Here is a 15,118-nt window from a genome sequence, read left to right on the forward strand (position 1 = left end):
AGAGAAGGGCCAAGGAAAGCTATGGCTCCCTTACTCCAGATTGCCTCAGCCCCTGGTGTGTGTGTGTGTGTGTGTGTGTGTGTGTGTGTGTGTGGTGTGCAGATGAATGTGCACATATTCATGTGTGTTTGCATGTGTGAGTGTGTGTGCAGATATATGTGCACCTGTATGCACCTGTGTGCATGTCTGTGTGTGAATATGCATGTGCACATGTGTGTGTGTGTGTGTGTGTGTGCATGAGTGTGGAAGCCAGAGGTCAACCTGTTTCTCAGGTGCCTTTCATCTCTTGAAACAGGATCTCTGGTTTGTCTGGTGCTCACTGATTTGATTGGCTGGATGGCTAACTGGCTCCAGTACCTCCCCAGGGCTGGGGTTACATGTGTGCCCAGCTTCATATAATATGGGTTCTGGGACTCAGATCCTCATGCTTTCATGGTGAGCACTTTGCGGAGTCAGCTCCTCCATCCCTCAGACCTGTTCCTGCCTGTGTTCACACCAGCCTCTCCCTTAAGAGCCATCCCGGCCAGTTTGCTGGCATGTGGAGGCGAGGCCCTGTGAGACTGAACGACCCTGGGATCATGGCTAGTGTGAATTGGCCACGACATAGCATGGGGGTTCTGACTCCTAGGCTTGAGTTCTTTTCAGGGCTATATAAATGTATATTATATATATAATATAAATATATAGAATGTTTAATGTATAATGCATAAATTTATTAAGTATATTTTATATGTAAAGATATAATTACACACACACACGATGATGATGATGATGTTTTATATATATATATATATATACATATATATATGTGGGTGTGGGTGTGGGTGTGGGTGTATGTGTGTGTGTGTGTGTGTGTGTGTGTGTGTGTGTGTGTATGCCCAGGTGTGTGTGCAGGTCAAAGGTTAACTTTCAGGCATTTGTTCTCTTCTTCCATCCTAGGTTCCAGGGACTAAACTGAGGTCACCAGGCTTGCACAGGAAGTGCTTTTACCAGCTGAGTCCTTTCACAGACCTAGGGTTCTACAATTTTTTTCCCTCCCTCTTTGTTCAAGACACATACTTGGAAATGGTAAACAAACCCAGGGCTAGATTTGGAAGAGGCAAGGTTGTGATTTTTTTTTTTTTTTTTTTTTTTTGCCAAGATTCCAAAATTGTGGCATTGGGTTTCCCTTGGTCCCACCTATGCCGCATCTGAGCCCATAATAGAGGGGTGCAGGGCCCTAGAGCTTTTGAGTCCTCAACAGAACTTTTTAGAAAGGGAGAGTGGCAGGCCCTGATTGTACCTGCTCAGGGGCAGCGTCATCGGTGACCATCAGGGACCAAGACAGAGACTGAGGTGGAGACAGAGACAGGGGGGTGGAGAGAGCTCGGGCTGGAGGGAGAGGGAGCGAGAAGAGCCTGCCTGACTCTGTAGCCCTAACTGCATTAGCCCGACCATTTGGTGAGCGTAATTGTTCGTGCAAAACTGACAAACGTAATTTCCCGGGACTTAATCCTCGCCCCATTTTCTCCTCCAGCTTCTTCATCTGATTAACTAAAGTGACTCAGAGGCTTCCGAGAAGACCATGTGCACCACCTGGTCAGGCTTTTCCTCTGCTCCTGGGCTGGAGGCTCCCCTGGAGTGAGCCTGAGAGGCTTGGGAGGGTGGGACACAAGGAGTTTGGGGGGTGGGCATTGGGAGTAATAGTTTTCTCGAGGCCTGGCTCCGCTTGGCTTTTGTGTTTTCAGTTGCTTCTGTGCCGACTGCCTGGAGGAGAGCTGAAATGCCACCTACCACCCCTGTTCCAACTCAGTGCGAGCTGACAGCGCTGAACTTTGGAGAGAAAATCTTATTATCTTGTCGCCTTGATTCTTTGTCAGAGGGCCCGGAGCTGACTGTTTACAGCTCACGCAGGGGCTGCTATCTGGGACTGTTCCTTCCCACACAGCGCTTCTCTCTGATTGGGGAACCTCGCTACCAGCCATGGCAGAGCTGATGAAAAGACTATAGACTTGGGGTTCACCTCCTGGCCCCCCTTCCAAGCAACCATGTACTCACAGTCTTTTATTCCATCACTCTTCTCTCTATAGTAGGAATAAAAGGAACTACTCTGGGGTCAGAAGGAGATCAAGGTGGCTTGTGAGAAAGCCTAGCTCATGGCAGGCATCATTTGATTCCCAATCCCTACCCCCCCTTCTCCTTTATCATTGCTCCTCGTTGCTTCCGGTCCCCGTTTCCTCTCCGTTCTCTCCCCTCTTCTGCCTTTCTCCTCTCAGGTCAACGCTCTGAGCTTGGATCTAGCCAGACATGGCAGACGTGCCTTGCTGGCCCGCCAGCTGCTCTCCCACCCTGCATCAGAAGCTTCAGAGTGGGCCAGGGTTGCTTAGCTTCCCTCGCTGCTACGGTTACGCACAGCGATGGGGACAGGGAAGGTACCAGGACTGCGTGTATGCTGGGTGGTGACCATGGAGGGGATGGATCCTGTCTTTGCCTTTCCGGGGACCCCCTCCCCTCCCTCCTGCTCTGGTTAAGTCATTGTCTATCAGCCTTCTCTTCCAGACTATGAGTTCCTTGTGCTCCATCCTGGTGTTGTGCGATTCAGTGAACCCGAGCACAGGATGAGGTGCAGAAGAAATGTGTAAGGTTAGCAGTTGGGTCTAGATGAAAGCTAGGTAAGTCCTGGGCTTAGGTAGGAGTCTCTCTCTGACCATAAGGCTAAGTCCAGTGACTCAGGAGACATGCCTGTGAGAAATGGCCTTCTTTCCAGAAATCTTGCCCCCCAAACAGACCCCCTTTGTACCCCCAATACACATCTAGAGGGATCTGCACTGAGATGGGACTAGGGGACCCGAATCATGGTGGGGACAAATACGTCCTTCGTCCTTCATCCTTCGATAGAACATGTGAAGGGAGGGTTGTGAGAGCTGAACCCCTTTTCTGTCACCTTAAGCAGTTCCTGACGTGACCCTGGGCTCTTGGGAAACTAATGGCTCCAGATTCAGTGTCCTAGAGCGTTCCCGGGGAGCATTAAGGCTACTCTTAGACATCTTTGCTTCAATACCCTCCTCTTCCCTCTGACCTGGAGCTGGTTGCCTATCTTGTTCTGAGGTAATGGTACTCAGCAGGGCAGCCTGGCATTTTAGCCAGAGTTTCCTGTAGCCCTCTGGGAGCTGTTTGCTTCTAATTCTGTTTGGAGATGATGGGGGAGTCATGGCCTTTCCCAGCTCCCACGTGATTTCATGTGAGCGGCCAATGGGCCCTTTATTGATTATCCCCTTTGGGACATTGGGAGTTACGTGGTAATGAACCCTGACTCAGGCAGGGTGGACCACTGCTCCCTAATGATGGTGAGGCCAGGGTAGGGGTTGCTACCATGTTCACTCAGCACAGGGAGTGAAAAGGGAATTGTGGTCCCCTTCCTGAATGGAGGACAGATTTGTAAGTTGCACAAGCTCATCACATGGTAGTACACAGAGGTGAGTCCCCTTGGGGGTGGGTGACAGAAAGAGACCATCAACGGGTAAGTGGAAAGGGTTCTCATTCAGGCTAGATATTTTCTGTGAATCACGGCGGCTGGCAGGATATAGAGATCTCTAGGTTAGGCTCCCAGGTAGACTGTGCAAGGGTTGGAAAGATTTTGGGGAGCGTTAAGGGTGAAAGGAGACACACACCTCCTTCCTCAGCTTGGTAACTGGCTAGATCAGGCAGGAACCGGTAAGGGGTAACAGCTAGTTTCAAACAGCTTTCTGCTTTTTTTTTTTTTTTTTTTTTTTTCCAAAAACGAAGCAAAACTAAAATTTAGCTAATGAGCAGAGAGCTAACCAATTTGGTGTCAAAGCTACAAGCCTCTAATTATTTTGTACTCTGCACGGAACCAGGATTCTATCTTGTAAGTAGGAATTACAGATTTATCATCTACACGCTGTTATTCTAATCGAGATGTATGCGACAGGGTACGGTGGACTGTGTGCAGTACTTGCTTCTCATGTGGGACATGCCAGTGCCCCTGTTCCAAAGCCCTCAGGGGCTCTTGGACACATGTGAGGGGGAGGGAGCTTAGAAACCAAGACCCATGGTGTGTGTGTGTGTGTGTGTGTGTGTGTGTGTGTGTGTGTGTGTGTGTGTGCGTGTGTGCACGCGCAGAGGCCAGAGGTTGATTCCGTACGTCTTCTTGGACAACTCATCCTTATTTGTTGATACAAGGCCTCTTACTTAATCTAGAGCTCATCCTTCAGCCAGACCGGCTGCCTCCTAAGCTCCAGAGACCCTGTTTCCTGTCTCTGTCTCCCCAATGCTAGGACTGCAGGTGTGTGCCACTATGATTGGCTCTTTACATGGACTAGGGATATGAACCTGGCACTGGAGCTTGTATGTCAAGCACTTTACAGACTGAACCATCTCCCTACACCCCTAAAGGTGAAGCCCAAGGTGGCCTCAAACTCATCATCTTCCTGCCTTTACCTCTATTATAGCATTTGCCTGCTGGTGTGTGTCCTAACAGCTGGCTATAGCTTGACACGCCCCCCCCCCCCCGGCCATTGTGTGTTGGGGTTCCCAGTTACTCTTTTGTATATTTCCAACAGTTATGTCTCATCCCCTTTGCTCAGGTGATGAGAGACCCTCACAGCTTCTTCTTTGGGGGGCCCCATAACAAAGATGGTGATGCCTCTCCTGGAGACCAACCATTTTCTTTTAACCCCAGTGCCGGACCCAGCCACAACACAGGCCATTCTTCTGCCTTCGGCAGCAAGACATAACGCTATTCGAATGTGACAGCTGTGCCAGAGTAACCCTTACCTGTAGGATCGAAGATGGGAGTCGGTCCTGATATGTTTGCCCAGGATTTTGGCTCCTTGTTTGGATTTTTCTCAAACAGATTTCTGGATTTGGGTGCTGCATTCGAGGACATTTTATCCTCACCACTGACTGGAATAGAGAAGACCCAGTGAGCTGAACCAGGCAGAGTCAGTTTTAGGGAGGGAGAAGAGGTTGTACAGAGGAAGGTGGGAGAGGAAAGATGGCTAAGATTGGGGGTCTAGGGATGAGACTATGGGTAGTCCCATGGGTCACTGGGTTAAGGGAACAAAGGACCGGGGTAAACTCACTAGTGAGGTAGCAGTCGAGGCTGATGGAAATGTTGTCAAATGCCACCGTTGCCCTGGATCCTGGACCCCACCACGTGACTATCTGCAACCAGAACCTGTATGATGTTAAGAAGAATGTGTGTTAGAAACCACTTGGGTAGGCCAAGTCCCAGGATTCAGTGTCAGCATACATGTGCCGACCTATTGCATGGAAATTTAGTTTGATCCACCTGACCTCATCCCAAAGCATCGGTGAGAAGGCAGGGCTCAGCTTTTCCTGACTTCCACTTCTTCATCACAGAGCATATCCCTTTCCAAGGGGGTGCTCTGTAGCTGGAGAGTTTTCTCTCCAGGTCCCGCCAAGCCCCAGTAGTCTAACAGCCCACTTATAAAATAAACACACAGATGCTTATATTATTTAAACTGTTTGGCCTAATGGCTCAGGCTTCTATCTATCTAGTTCTTACAACTTAAATTAACCCATTTCTATAAATCTATACCTTGCCATGTGGCTCGTGGCTTACCAGCATCTTCACATGCTGCTTGTCATGGTGGTGGCTGGCAGTGTCTCCTTCCGCCTTCCTGTTCTCTCAATTCTCCTCTCTGTTAGTCCTGCCTATACTTCCTGCCTGGCCACTGGCCAATCAGTGTTTTATTTATTGACCAATCAGAGCGACACATTTGACATACAGACCATCCCACAGCAGTGCTCCATCACGGCTATGGCAGATATACAGCCTTTAAAGCCAGTCTGGAGTTCTGAGCTTGGGAGACCTTTGCTTTCTGGGCATGCATGGTGGGTAGAAATGGCTTGGTATTCTGCTCATGCTCACTCATGGGTAGAGTGGAGCTGCTATTTAAACATTAAAGTGCTTTTGTATGACACCAATGGATGGCAAACTCCTCAGTGTCTCTGTTGCTTCAGGCAACTGGGCTCCTTCCCCGGTTTGACTCCATTAACCAGCAACCAAAGGGTTAATGTCTTGCACAGCAGAGGTACTCAGCATCCTGGGTCTTGTCCAGTGTCGGTTACTGTTTTCTGACTGGTGGTTAAATATTAGATGATTGACTGTTTCCCCTGGGAGTGTGTGTACTCAAGCCACAGTGGGTCATGAAGTCTGGACAGTACTTCACTGAGGTTATGTTTCTTTCCAGCCATTTCATGGCTTTGAGGGCCAGGTCCTCTGGCTGCAGTCAGGGAAAGTGTGAGACTGAGATAAATGGAAAGATGCCATGGACTCATTTGTTTCCCGGTTTGTTTTCTTGGGAGACCTCCTTCTTGGAAGGCTATCATTGGTCAACCACCCCCTTCTGAGATAAAGGAACTGCGTCCTGAGGACCCTAAACACTCTTTCCCCAGGTTTCAGAAGGTCGATCCAGAACGACCTGATGAATAGAGTGCATCCTTTGTGTGGATGCTGAAATGGTAAGAGAGGGAAGGCATGGCTGTCAATCATTGAATGGATACAGCACATGTGGCTATATAGCTGCACATCAGGATGCTAATCGACAATAAAAAAAGAATGGACCAGGAGACATGCTGTAAAATAGATGCCTCTCAAAAGCATTATGCAAAGTTAAAGAAGGCAGACAGTAAGTTAAAGACCTCGTATTGAGTGATTCTCTGTATAGGAATCATCTAGAATAGGCAGATCTGTAGAGACAGAGAGCAGATTAGTGGTTGCCTGGGGCTAGCAGTAGAACAATATTGACTGCTAACTAGCACGAAACCTCATTTTGGGGTGATGGAAGTGTTCTAAAACTGGGTTGTAGAAGTCTTTGTAGAATTCTAGAAACTTGCTGAGAGTCATTGACTTGCACACTTAAAAATGGGTAAACGTTATGGCATGTAAATTATATCTTGCCAAAGCTGTTGGGGAATAAGGAGGGAAATGGGAGAGAGAGAAAGAGGGAGGGGAATGAGAGAGACAGACAGGAGAAAGATCTATCTATCTATCTATCTATCTATCTATCTATCTATCTATCTATCTATCTATCTATCTATCTATCTTATATATAGAGAGAGTGCACACTGATAATATGGGTCAGGGTAGGTAGTAGACAAGGAGAAATACTCTTTGGAGAGGTGGAAGAGGCACACAGGAAGAAGTGTGAGGGGAAAGATCTTTTGTCTCCCTGGACCTCAGCTCAGGAAGGGAGTGAAGCTTCCCTGCATGTTCAACCTGGGCCACCTGCAGTCATGACCCAACACAAAATCAGAAGCTTACTTACAACAGTATGAGGCTCTTTTTCATGCAGTTATTTTTTTCTTAACTTGACTGAGCTTTTCTTTAGTGTGAACTTTGTAGATGACAGTGTCCTGTTTCTGATGTGACAAGGCTGGACATGCCTGGGTCATGAGTTGCAGCCAGGTGGTAGCTCCCATCATGACTGAGCATGTAACCCTGATCAACACTTAGAAGGGATAGAGGATGGCCTAGTTCTTTCTGGCCAGAGGACAGTTACTGTTCCATTGGAGAAAAGCCTTACAATCAGATGTGAACTTTTGTCTAAACAGTGCGTTTGTGACCAATTATTCTTAACTGCTCCACTGTCCACATCTGCCTGTTCCTCTATCTATCTTGTGGAATCCGGTCACATACAGCCCTTTCAGTCTAAAGGTCACAATTAGAGGGCCCAAATGCTTTGATTCTAAAGAAGAAATGCCTGTTCAAGGCCATTCTCAACTACACAGAGAGTTTGAGGCTGGTCTAGGCTACCCAAGTCCCTGTCTTAAACAACACAAAACATCCCAAGCTAAACAAAAATTAACAACAACAACAATAATAGTTTGATTATTATAAAGCTACTCAAAAGTGTGACTAGAAAGAGTCATATTCTTTGCTTGGGAATGTGAGATATCCTGAACTGTAGTGGGCATTGATCCCATAACAACCCACATTCTCATTCTCCTCTCGGGGTCATCCTCTCTGGGTTATCCATCACCCATAGGCTGAGGGGCCAGGGCACATCAATGCTAAGCTGCATCATCAGCATACCTCCTTAACTAACTTCAGGTGCAAGGGAACAAATACTTGTGTGCCTTTAGAGCAGGGGGAAGGACAAGTTCCACTGTTCTCTCCATGGACACTGGTGGAAACCTCTGGGCTCCTTGCTTGCTCTGCTTTTCCTGCTTTCATTTGCTAGGACTGGGGGATTAGAGCTACAAAGTTCCCTACCAGCCACCAGGCCTCTTAGCTTGGATGGGATGATGCGAGCTGGGGCTGGAACGGTTTCTAAATATAAGCGTCTCTAAAGCATCCTGCAAGATGATGGCAGTGGAAGATGCTGTTTCAAAACATTTAGCTGACTGTGGGAAGTGCCCGGATTTTATGTCAGGGGCACCCAGGACGGGCAGGGAAGACTCAATCAGATGGCACCATGAACATAAGTGATGCTGCTTCTGTCCACTCTAGGGCCAGAGACTCAGGTAAGGGACAGGTGGGACAAGTAGAGATGAAGGTCAGAGGTGAACAGGTGTGGCGGGACAGAGGCGAAGGCACTGTGGGGATGGGTCTGGAGTAGCAGGGGATGAGGCATAGAATGTACACCAGGGATAATCCTAGCACATCACCTTCTGTGAGGGAACTGGCCAAGAGACGAGGTGGCCATTAGACCAGCTGTGATTTAGGTTTCTCTACCTCGGATGCTGTCTGGTTGAGTGTCTTCAGCAGAACCATAGAAGAAGAGGCTCTGATAGCCTCTCCCGGTTGGAGATGGGCAAGAGTTCCTTGGGGCTCTGAGTCTTTCCAGTTCAATTACTCTTTTATGGTCAGTTTCCCAGAGATACAGACACCAGGTCCTTCCTCAGAGTTAGCTGTGGCCTCAGGCCTTAGGTTCTAGCACTTACTCTCCTGTACAGGTAGAATGTTCTAGGACAGATGGGAAGCAAGGTCCACAGCATATTACTGCTAAGACTATAACAGACTAACAGACACACAGGTTACCTCCTTCCCCGGCCCCAACATTTTCACTCTTGATAGGGAGGGAAGTGTCCTTTCCACAGCTGGAAGAGCCTTCTCCCTCCCAAGTGGTGCATCTGATTAAGGAAAAGGTAGAGGAAGCTTTTGGGGGCTCCTCCTGCTATCTGGGAGCCTGGCAGGTGAGCCTCCCCTTTCTCTGGCTGCATAGAACTTGCTTCCAGCCTGTAACCATTGGTCTGCTTGGTTCTGTTTCTCCAAAGGAGATTTGTAAATGCTGGAGTTGATGCTGGTTTTCCTATTTTCTTTTCTTTTTTTTGTCTAAACCAGCCTTGGCTAGAGCTCTTGGCTCAAGTCCGCTTTTGCATAAGAACGCACCCATCTTCCCATCTTGTGCAAGCTTTCCAGACAGCCTGTTGAGAATTAGCCCAGGGGGATTCTGAGAGGTGATAGTTTGGGCCACTGGCCAGGTTTCCAGGAGGCAGCTCTGGAAGTGGGCGCTTCCTGAACTCACCCAGCAGATCTTTGACATGTGGATGCTGCTCACGCACAGCCCAGAAAATGCACCGTCTCTTTCAGGCAACAGACTGTTAATGGGCAGTGAATATGAGGCCTTATTTGCCATCCTCCCAGCCTCAGGGATTGACAAACCTAATTAAGTTCACTTAATGATTCTAAGTAGCTGACAAAAAGGTGTGTGTCTGAATGTGGACTGGGGGAATAACAAGGCTTTGGTGAGCAAGGCAAAGAATGCCGGATGGGCCTAAGAGGCATGTGATGGATGGGCACCATAGCTCAGATTCCTTCTCTGGCCATTTAGTAGGATCTGAAAAAAAAGAGGGGGGTCCATTTTCACAGCTGGGGATTGTCTGGGATCTGGTCGCTTAGGACAGGACTGGCAGATGCTGCTGAGAGAAAAAAACACTTTCTCCCTTTTCTTATTGCTCAGTTGATTTGCTCAGTAAAAGTCTTCTGAAACGGACTGTCGCCAGGCTGGGGTTGCGGTATGCATGTCTATTAGAATAATGTCTGTGATGAAAAAAGCCCTGCCACATCCATCCTATTATCTGCATAATTGACTTCAGTTACCAGCTGCAGAGGAGGGGCTGGGCTGAAGGGCAGCTTTGGATTCCCAGGACCAGCCCTGGTTGGATTTGAACAGGCAAGGGCTGGACAGGTGTGCAGATGCTGTGAGTGTCTGTGAATGGGAATAGGTCATGGTGAAGGTTAGGCTAAGTTGGGAGCATTTTCCTATTCCTTGAAGCCTGACTCTCTAAGGTAATTTACCACCTCGGAGACTTGGTTTCTCCTCTGGGCATAACACCAAGATGGGGAGAAAAGTCAATGCAGAGTTTCTAGGGCTGTCAAGGGTCAGAGAGCTCTTTCTTTCACAATGAGGCTGGTTGTGGTGAGGGAGCCTTCTGGAAAGAGGAGAGGAGATAAATAAATCTTCAGATAAACTGCATGGAGAATCATAGACACCTTTCCATACCTGCAGGTCAAGGCTTCCAATCGTTGGCTTTCTCTTGTTTATTTTTATTTTTGTTCGGGTGGTGTATGCATTTTTGTGTGTGCATGTGGAGGCCAGAGGAAGACATCGGGCACCCGGCTCTATCGGTCTCCCTTGAGAAAGTGTCTCTTGCTGAACCTGGAGTTAGGTTGGTAGCCAGCAAGCTCCATCTCTGGTCTTATCTGCCCTCCCTAGTGCTGGGGTTACAGGAGCATACTACCCTGTTCTGTGCTTTACATGGGTACTAGAGACTCAAACCCAGCAAGTGTACAGCAAGTGTTCTTACCCACTGAGCCATCTCCTCACCCCTAAGCATTGGCTTTCTATGCTCACTTCTTGGGAACTGGCATCGAAGGATTCTTGAAAAGGAGAAGCTAGAGATGTCACTGGGGTAGAAGACAACCTTCTGGGAGTTCCTTCTTTGCTATCTCATTCCCTCAATCTGTGTCATATCTGTTGCATTCTAGTGTGGGGAGCAGGGCTAAAGGAGGAACAGAAGGAAAGGGGGTCTTCCTTTATGGATGGAGCTCTGGCCCAGCAGGGGAGGTGGCTATAGACAAAAATGCACAAGCTTGACTGTGCTAAGTCCTGGATGGGAGCAGAGTGGAAAAAGGAGTTAAGGGGGAGGGAGAGGTAGAGAAGAAGAAGAGGAGGAAGGGGAGGAGGAGAAAGGGAGAGAGAGAGAATATGAGAATGCTCACCCCCACTCACCCACACCCCAACCTGTGCACTCACTCATACTCAGGAGACACGCATGCAAGAATTCACCAAAAGATATGAAGAATGTTAGAGATCTCTTGGGGGCATCGTTTGCCTTGGACAGTTACACACTAAGAAAGAGCAAGCCTCTCATTTTCCCAGGTCACGATTTCTGCCATCTGTTGCAGAACCATCTAACTCATTGACTCTCATCTGGGATCATGCACCCACCAATGTTCAACGAGCCCTTTGGGGCCACTGAGGCTGTGGAAGACCATCTAGGCTAGAAGGAACCAAGCCCACTCTTCTTAGAGTCTGGACTGTCCACGCCTATGTATCAGGACATGCGGATATAGTCCCCATGTTGACTTCTCCACTTCGGTCTGTTGGCTTGTGGCCTGGAGGGCTGAGGTGGCACCAGATGTGGCAGCCTTCTGACAGTGAAAGGACCCAAGGAAAGGATGGTTTTAATTTCCTTCCTCCCTGAGAAGAACATCTTGATGGAGGTGGATTGGTAGTCGTCTTTGCTTGGGGGAAGTGGATTTCAGAATACTGCCATAAAGTAGGACGGGGTTGCTGACTTGGTGGGACCCTGAGAAAATCACAAGGACTTTGTAAGTGCCATCATAGTATTTTTACACTGCCTTTCTCTAGGATGAGAGATTGTGCTTCATTGTTTCTGTTTCACAGTCTATTTTAATGATAAATCTGTGCTTCCCTGGACAGTGTGACAAATTATACGTATCATCCTTTGCCTTGGAGCAAAGATCATCAGAGCCCATGTTGTGAGTCAGATGCCTGTGCCTGCAGCCAGGAGCACAGAGCACTGACCTTGTCATAAGGAGTTTGAATATTGTATAATTCATATTATTCAACCACTATGGGCCTTCTGAACTTCCTTTTAGCTTTGACCCCTACAGAGCTAACGCCTGCTCAAGCCGGGGAACATGTTGGTTGGGACTGGGGACGGACAGATGCCAAAGGAGACTTTGGAGAAATGAATGTCTAGGAGAGTGTCAGAGCTATGGACAGAGGTGCATGTGGGAGTCACGCTGTGATGTCCTGAGATGCCAATCAGGCAGCTGGCAGTGTGGGTCCAGGACTCAAGTGGAAAGAGGATGTGTAAATCATTTGCTTGGAAGGGAGGGTAGAAGTGATGTCAGCGGGGCTCCTCCTGGGGGACAAAATACATTTAGTTGGCTTCTGCTTTGCTTCAAGTATTAGAAGCTCAATTATCCCCTAGATTCCAGACTTTGTGCCTAGGGGGAGAAGGGCTGAGAACATGGGACTTCATGTCCACAGGCATTAAGAGTTATGAAAAACATACACACACACATCTGTTGACTTGTAAACTGAGCTGTGAAACTTACCAAGAAAATCTTGAGCAGATCTGAACGCCAGTTACTGTAAAGGGGGTTCACGTAGTGCTGTTTTGAACAACTGTCTCTCAAGCTGGGCTCACGGGCCTGATCTGCCTCAGTGCTCTGCACCCTTGATTGTGGAAACTGAGCAATCAAAAAGCACCAGCTTGTCCCACATGTCACAGTAAATCACCATCAGAAATGGGATTTGAAGCTCAGAATTACTAATCTACTCCTTGCTTCAGTGAGCTGAGATATTTTCTGAGAAAGGAAACAGGGACAGATCCTTCTAGAATTACGCCTGTTTGGTTTGTACATATCACTGCCCGGGCGCACATTGCGGGCCGAGCCACCAGCCACTTCTCCCTTCGTCTCGGAGAGCAACTTTTGGGAGGCAGCAGAAGCTAGGGCCTCTGCTGCAGTGCCTCCCCGACCGCCCCCTTTCTGAGTTCCACTTTGAGGCTCTGATCTCATCATTTCCCATTTGGTTTTCCTCCGGCGCCTCCACCAGACTCAAGGCTCCAGTGAGCCCCACTGGGCTCCATGGTCCTGTTACCTATACCCACAGCTCAAAGCACATGGCCTCATACTGTTCCCTCTCGCTCAAGCTGGCTGCCCACAATCCCCTGGCACGACCCAGAAACAACGGCAAAACATCCTCATCTTTAGACCGTTGCTTGCCCTGATGCTGTTTCTGAAATGAATGACCTCGATTGTTACTTCTCTAAGATAATTTTTCTTGTGGGCTGGCCAGTTTGCCCATTTCCCCCATTCACGTGGCCCCAGCTACTGAGATACTGGAAGTTCTTGGGAGCCTGCACAATGCTGGTGGGTTAGGCTGCCTCTGCATGTGTGTATTCTCAATGCCGTTCAGATCCTGTGGCTTAGCAAAAGGCTGGCCATATGCATGGAGGGAAGTTAATATATGATTGCTGACAATTTGACAGTCCGTGATACGTCTCCAGATACTTCTTGATTCCCCATCTGGCCCACAAGAGACTTGGATCTGTCATGTTATTGTCAGTGTCTTTCAAACACAGTTACACACCAGAGTCGTTTGGGGAACTTCTTGAAGGTTTCCAAGCCCAAGATGTGGTCTTCTAATCAAAATCTCTATGTGTGGGGCGCAGGGATTTTACCTGGTGGCAGCCAGGGAGAGAGTTTTCTGGCTCAGCCAGATCTGTGGGGCTGAAGCTTTCTTGGCAGCCTGAGCCTTTGCAAAGTAACCTCTTCCTGCTTCATTTTGTGTTTTTAGGAAAGAGGAAGTTTGGGGAGAGAAATTCTGGGATGATTTCTGCCAGAAAATAAGAATTTGCTGCATCATAAAATTTTGGGAACGAAACATTCACACTTCAGAATAGATCCTGGGATTGATTTCAGCTTTGAATTACGAAGCTTGTAGAGATGCTGGCTGATCAGTGCTCAGAGCAGCTAATGAGGGAGCTGATACTCTCAAGTGACACTCTGATAGATGCCCGCAGATGGGAGCTGTTTTCCTTGTCGTCTTTTTCTTCTTCTCCTTCTCCCCTTCTCCTCCTCCTTCCTCTTCTACTTCCTCTTCTTTCTCCTCTTCCTCTTTCCTCTTCCTCCCCTCCACCCCCTCCTTTCTCTCCTTCCCCTACTATCTCTTTCTGCTTGTACTTTTTTTTTTTAATGTGGGTATACAGCCAGACTACATTTCCCAGCATCCTTGGAGTCTGAATTTTAGCCATTGGAAAGTGAGAAGTAATAAAACACAAAAATCTTCAAATGCCTCTCTCCATGCTCTTTCTCAAGTTGAATGCAAAGGATCCCAAGGCTAGAGAAAAGGCCAGAGCCACAAAGTAGAAGGGGTGTGGGTTCCTGAACCCACCAAGCACACCTGTGTTTGATTTTACACGAGAAAGGAACAGATTTGATTTATCCAGCACCCTGGGGACTGAAGATTTACTGTTAATCCAATCAACACAGCAGTAGTGGTGTACCCACTACTGCTTGGGCACTCAGGATCTGTGCTGGACACCGGGCACAGGTCGGTTGATGACTAATCTGCTCATGGTGGTGATGGGTAGACTCTGCCCTTTGCTGGCTGCAGGAGACCACATAACCCTTCTCTTTTAGCTGAAGCCTTTTCCTCAACACACTGTGGCCACACTGTAGGACCAGGGGCACCCTGGTGAGCCAGGCAGGGTGCATTGAGGGAGAATATTCTAGTACTAGTATGCTAGGGCTAAGATATGACCGTTTCCATGCCTGTGTGCTGTACGTGAAGCTCTGGGCTCATAATGGAAGCTTGGGTCCTCCTATTACCCCTTAGCTTTTTACCTGTGTGTCAATCACAGGCGTACATCCTTGTCGGGATGACCTGTGTGGCTGCTTGGTTCCACCCAGGCCACACTGGGCTTGCTCCACCAGCATTCCTGAATCCTCCTTGAGTGACTGGGCCCTGCAGGTGTTGGCTGATTTCCTCACGGCTGACCACCTCTCCACAGGGTCTCTGGGAGGCTCAGGCACAGACTCTATAACCTGGCTCTGTAATAGCAGCTTTTTCTGCGAGACAACACTGCTCCCATGATCCTCAAGATT

The 15,118-nt window shown here is 48.3% G+C and overlaps 1 protein-coding gene across 2 annotated transcripts in view; it reads right to left on the minus strand.

Annotated features, from left to right (window-relative positions):
* The window catches only part of Alk (ALK receptor tyrosine kinase), a 716,172-nt gene that overhangs the window by 73,954 nt on the left and 627,100 nt on the right, over positions 1-15,118 (minus strand). For both annotated transcript variants that reach the window (XM_006990698.4, XM_076558926.1), the window contains 2 exons: positions 5,085-5,179; positions 4,777-4,905 (listed from right to left, as the gene is read on the minus strand). In XM_006990698.4, coding sequence (XP_006990760.1) covers positions 4,777-4,905; positions 5,085-5,179 — 224 coding nt within the window. The remainder of the gene's footprint in view (positions 1-4,776; positions 4,906-5,084; positions 5,180-15,118) is intronic.

The sequence above is a fragment of the Peromyscus maniculatus genome, chromosome 22, assembly GCF_049852395.1.
Source record: "Peromyscus maniculatus bairdii isolate BWxNUB_F1_BW_parent chromosome 22, HU_Pman_BW_mat_3.1, whole genome shotgun sequence".
Lineage (NCBI taxonomy): Eukaryota > Metazoa > Chordata > Mammalia > Rodentia > Cricetidae > Peromyscus > Peromyscus maniculatus.